The sequence below is a fragment of the Solanum lycopersicum genome, chromosome 9 (assembly GCF_036512215.1).
Source record: "Solanum lycopersicum chromosome 9, SLM_r2.1".
Lineage (NCBI taxonomy): Eukaryota > Viridiplantae > Streptophyta > Magnoliopsida > Solanales > Solanaceae > Solanum > Solanum lycopersicum.
Window position 1 is genome coordinate 28430260 of NC_090808.1, and position 6415 is coordinate 28436674.

A 6415-nucleotide genomic window follows, 5' to 3' on the forward strand; every position below is an offset into this window, starting at 1 on the left:
TAACTATCACCACATGATGTAAATAATCCTTTGCTATCATCTTACAATACCTCATACAAGAAATAATTTGACCCCTTTGCATAGAATCCCCCCCCCCCACTCTATAATAGGTTCATTAGGGAACTGAAATTTTACCACCAATGATCTACAATCTATGGAAGATAAACAATCACGAAGACAATCCAAACCCAAGAAGATATCAAAATCAAACATGTCAATTTTTACAATACTACTAAGAGTAACTCTATTGGGCAACATCATCAACATTTTCTATACTCTTTTTGAAACTACAGAGTTACCCATTGGGGTATAGACCGAAAAGGGTTCAACCTTAACATCGGCAAGTACCTCAAACTTCCTAGCTATCAAAGTTATAAAAAGATAAAGAGTAGCACCTAGATAAAGCAATGAATACACATTAAAATAGAAAACTTGTAACATACCCATCACAACGTTCGGAGAGATTTCTTGTTCACCCCTAGCCTGAATGCATATAAACGGTTCCTCTTTGGAGCTTCAGAACTAGGACCGAATTGGCTATTTCCCTTACCTTGACTTATCACATTTGGACAATATTTCACCTTATGGACACCTTTGCCACAACCATAGCAACTATTAGTCCCAACAAGACATTCGCCCACATTTTTCTTACCACGCTTACCATGGGTTGGTCTCTTTTTTTGTGGATTAACATTTCTCCCCTTTTGAGGTTTAGGATTAGAACCTTTATCATTGTGATTCTTGGAAAAATTAAAAGGAACCTGATTTGAAAAGCTCTTCTTAAATTTAGGCTTGTTTTGAACATCAAGCCTACTCTTAGAACAACCACTTTCAAATGACTTTACCCCGTTAGCTTCCATATTCTTTTTCCTTAGACGGCATTCCTCTAGCTGTTGCGCATGAACCTTCAACATAGAATTATCCATATTTTCATGAAGCGGAGCTTCACGACATTTTTCTACAAAATCTTCATACACACCCGTAATAAAATGACTCATTTCATCCCTAGCAATAGAAATGAAAGAAGAAGCACTTTTGGACAGCTTAATGAATTTGAAGGAGTATTTCTTGAAACTCATACCTTCTTGATGAAGTTTTATGAACTCCTCTACCATATCTAATCTTTGTTCCCTTGGATAGAACATGTCAAGAAAGGCCTTTTAGAAGATCTCGAAATTCACAGGACCACGTCCTAATGCCCCACTATCCTTCCACTGATTGTACCATGTCTGAGCCACGGGCATAAGTGTTTATGCACCAAGCTCAGCCTTCTCAGTAGTACTCACCCCCATAGAAAACAAAATCTTGTATACCTTTTAAAGGAAATCTTGGGATTCTTCATAAATTTTTTATCCAATGTACATGGGAGGATTCATTCTTATAAAATATCTCAAATGGCATCTCATAGTACTAGCATGTTGGTTCTCTCGAAGAACAACTTCTTTGTTAGCTTGTAACCTAATGGACTGAGCATGGGTGGTGATGGATTGGGCCATTCGAAACAGGGCTGCCCTCACTTCACCATTCGTCAAAGCCCGAGGATTCACCGGACCTTTATTATTTGCAACAACTTGAACCTGGGGAGCATTTAGATTTCCTTCGCAAGTTGCTTCTGTATTCCCAATATTTTCTCCTACTCTTCTCGCGGCTATCCTTCTAATGTTCATCGCGTTTAACCACAAGAAAGGAAATAGATGTTAAAAGAAACATAGTTCAAAAATTCTATAGGCACGACAAAGGATTATCAAGAAAATGAATTTTCCTAGTCATCACATAGCCTCTAATCAACAATTTTGGCGTGCTTCACAACCATGAACAAGACACTAGGTAATGTGGTTTAGCGAGACATTGACCCTTAGAATATTTAACATCATTCTCTGATACCAAGCTTATCACACCCAAAGAGTATACCACAGATGACACCGGCGGCGGCGGCCTCTCAGAGGACACACATAAGCCCATAACATTGGTTATGACAGGTGTTGAGTAAAACTTGCGGAAAATTTAAAATGTTAACATTCTAATTGAAGTATACTTAGAATTAATACTTATTATTCATAAACCATAGAATATTCTATGAAAGTTTCTCACATATATATACTATCTAAGAGTGCAAATCTGGACTTAGCCAATACATAGTCAATATGCCATATAGACCATAATACAAAAGAATCCAAAGAACATGATGGAAAATAGGATATCGATAATCTCTACTAAAGTCTTCATAAAATGGAATATAAATGATAGCGTCTGGAACATGAGGACCTACATAGACTTGGAGAAAAAGTTTCAAGCTTCTTCAAATCGACCTCTTTAAAATTAAGTGGCCGGAACCTATAGTTGTAGTAATATACATTTATGGGGTTAGTACGCCACATGTACTAAGTATGGGTATGTGAACATAACACTTAAGGACATGCATGAAAAAGGATCATTTATCATATCTATAGAAAACTTCCTAAGTCACATGAATATCTTTAATGCATATACCATCGAACATATAAAAGTCTAGGATCCCATCAACATAAAACAGGACAAAAATTAAAGACATATCACCATAGTAATATTAATTTTTCATATTCAATAGATAATATAACATTACATACAAAACAATTACCAATAATCTTATCCCTAACGTACATGTGCAATGGTCATGTGAAGACCCATAACCCCACACAACCTAGTAGATAAGATAGGAGACCACGACAAAAGTTATTATTCATAAAACTTGTACCATGAGTAGTCATTACTTAATTTAACAATATAACCCAATAACATATTCATCATAAAGACCAAAATCATATAATAGTAACATCATGCATCATAAACATATACCTTTCATGTTATTATATTCCATAAAAACAATCTCCTAGGACTTCCCTTAGAGTCAACTTGTGCAATATCTAGGTAGATTCCCATACCCTACCTTTATGAGGTAGACTTCTTAAGTCACCCTAGTCAACATCTATTTATTTGTCTTTTATTTGATATGGTGGAACATTCACCTTAACCGACATTGAACATGTGAGCAAAACGTGGATTCTGGTTTCATAAAACCCCACAAGAAAAAAGGTGGTATACCGGCCAAATTAGAACCTAACAATACATAGCTTTCTAGGTGGATCCACTAGCTATTATCATATGGTGGTAACATAGTTAAAGGACTAACAGTCGTATTAGAGACCCATAGTTCCACATTACATGGAAGCCTCAATATCATGAGAGTCATTGTGTAGCTACCTTTCACTAGGGAAGGTACACCATTCATATCTAGTTAATCGATGCTTAGTTGAAGTCCCTTTCATGAATAACCGTTTTGTTTTATTTTATCATAAACTTATCATAGATAATAGTAGATTAACTCCTTGTATAAACATTATCATGAACTCATTAATATTAGATGAGAATTTCCTTTCATTCTAACCCTTCGTTTGTGAGATTAACATAACATAGTCATCTTGTATAAAGCATGCAAGACGATATCATAATCTTGCATTTCCATATTCTTGTTATGATCTCATAATTTACATGTTTGTAGCACTGCATATTCTCATAGAAACTTCATACATACTTTTCATAACATAAAGTCATAATTTATAGGCTAACATATAGATTGGGGAGTAATCACACTTAGAAGATTTACTTCTTGCTTGCAATAACCTTATTAATCTTTCAATATTACTAATCATAGTTAGTTAATTAATAAATAACATAATCAATAACAAATCATGAATTCATATACAAGATGAATGCATAATGTAGGATAAGGGAGAGGGTCATTTAAGAGTTCATTCTAGTTTTAATTCCAATCCCTACGTTTACATGTCATCAAGCAGTGTAAACAACAATATGAAATCATTGTATAGATAAGAACATTCTTTACACGAAATTCAAACATAAATAACAACATAGTTATCAAATTGTATGGAATAGACCATAGAAAAAACTTACTTTTCATTGAAAACCATAAATCTAGGGTTAGGAAGAAAATATGCTTCGTAGAGTAAAAACCCTAGTATTTTGAAGATCTTGAAAACTTATAATTGAAAGGACCTCTTGAGGAAAGGAATCCCAGTAGTGAAAAACCCGTACCTTATAGATGAAGAATCCTCAAAAATTTGAAAATATTAAGATCTTTGTCTTCTTCCTTAAGATCCTTTTTTTCTTCAATGGAGTTTCGAAAAGAGAGTGTTCTTAAGAGAATGAGAGAAAACATGTTTGATCTTATTTAGGATCTGTAAAAGTAATCTAAAATAGGCCTAACATCAATATATAGTCGTCCTATTAATTACCCAACAGACCCTCCATTTAAATGGGTCTTTTTAATAAGTACATTTACAAAAAGTACAACATTAACGATTTTGGGAAGCTGTTGCGCGTTGTGGGGCAAAATCCCGTCATTTTTATTAAATTCTGAGTTGAGGTAGTGAAGTGCATGTGAATCTCGCGGCCCGAGGCTTCCAAAAAAATCTTTAGGGAGAACGCTTCTTGTTCCTTACCCATCGGAACCACACCTCCACATCTGGCCTGCTTGGCAGCATGCCCACGCATGTTAAGGTCCTCCCCGAGGACCATTCGGGTGGTCTTTGGGGTGTCGTTACCGGATGTTTAGACCATTTGTCCTACATACTACCTATCAAAAGTCCAATTACAAGGTTTGCACTTCACTCTATTTTACACCACTAAACCATCACCGAACATGGGGTCATAAACACGTTCAAATTAGCTAGTTTGTGGATGTCAAGGTCTTTTCTTATTTATTTTGGATCTAACCTTTTCCAAATGAGTTTATTACATTAACATAGGTCTAGAAAAATCATTTTAAAAATTATTCAATATATAAAGATCAAGTCTAAGCCATGGAATTTTCGGAGTGTTACATATACGAAACCCAATAATTTTTTATGAAGAAAGTCTACCAACATCCCCTTCAACCCTTCTTGAGTTCTACCTTCCATGGTGACTTGAGGGAATCTTCTAAGAGGGAGGGTTTTTATGTATTAGGAGACGCGGTAGAAAATTAGTTCTTAGGGTTTTAAAAACTGTAATATACATAACAAACTATAAAATAATCGTCCAAGGTTATTAAAAGGATTGGGGTGAATTACCAAACACCCCAAGCTTTGGAAAAAATACAGGTTTCACTAGCACCATCAACGTGTCCACACAGACGGAAAGTCTACGCATCGACGCCCCATTGGTTGGAGTCCTTCGATGGGGACATAGTTTATTCTTTGTGCAGGCTAGAGTACCATGCATGGAAGCTCGACACAAAAGGTCGATGAGACTTTGTTTGACAACAATCCGTCCTTTGTGGTCGTCGTTTGATCATTGCTTGGCAAGAAAACATGGGGTCCTCTTCTAGAGCCCATCAGGGATCCTAGGTGGGGTTGTACCCAGAAACTAAACACCTAAACATTGTCTTCTAGTTCATAGGAACATCCCACGTCAATTATGATTAAAACACATGAACACTTTCTATGGCATATCTTCTGAACTTCATAGACGTTCTTAGATGTTTTACCTCCAATCCTAACCAAATATGACAAACTCGCTAATAACATTTTAACAAAAAAATTACTCATGAAATATTCACGAAGCTCTGGTTCACATTACTTCAAGCATCTGCGTCAATTCATACCCATTAGAATTTCATTCAATTAGCAATTTCAAAATATTATAAAAAATATAAAAACTGCTTTTTCCTGGTCAATAAAGTCATGAAATTGTTAGTACTTTAGGGTGTTACTATTTGCCCCACTTGGAACAACATTCGTCCTTGAAATACACTAAACACTTTTAAGACCATCAAGGACACAGTTAGAATCACATAACACATTACAATAAAGTCTCAAACATTACAGTCAAGGAACCACCTTACAAGTAGAACAATATTCACACTTTCACACACTTTGCAACACAAGCACTTTGCGAGAACTTTCACCTTACAAATTTCGCTCTTACCTTTAACTTTTGAAGGAACTACCTTATCCAACATTAAAAATTCTCATATACAACACTTTTACACAAATTTTTCCTACAATTACAAAAAAAGAACTTTTTTAAAAAAATGAAGATTTTCACAGTGAGCATCATTGTACACAGGAACTTGCAAAACTTCACAAATTCAATCTCACTTTCATTTCTTCACTTATCGAGGAAGTACCTTCTCCAAAACTAAACATGACTATAAACATAATATTTAAACACATTGAAACCACTGTTCATGAAAAATGAATTTTTTCTCAAAAATTGGACTTCTTTACAATGAACATAAAACTTCAGCGTCACTTTCTTAAAAAATCTGTGATGCACCTTCCAAGAATATTTAACTAGATGTCATGACAGTATGAGAGACAAGACAATAATAAGTTACCCCAAATAAACACGGTAAGGTACACTAAGTGCAATGTGA

The 6415-nt window shown here is 35.1% G+C and overlaps 1 protein-coding gene across 1 annotated transcript; it reads right to left on the reverse strand.

The window, feature by feature from the left end:
- Positions 1 to 446: 446 nt before the first annotated feature.
- LOC138338456 (uncharacterized) lies at positions 447 to 1115 on the reverse strand. The gene has a single exon (XM_069289419.1). It carries the CDS (start codon positions 1113 to 1115, stop codon positions 447 to 449), a length of 669 nt encoding a protein of 222 aa, XP_069145520.1.
- Between the last annotated feature and the right edge of the window lie 5300 nt (positions 1116 to 6415).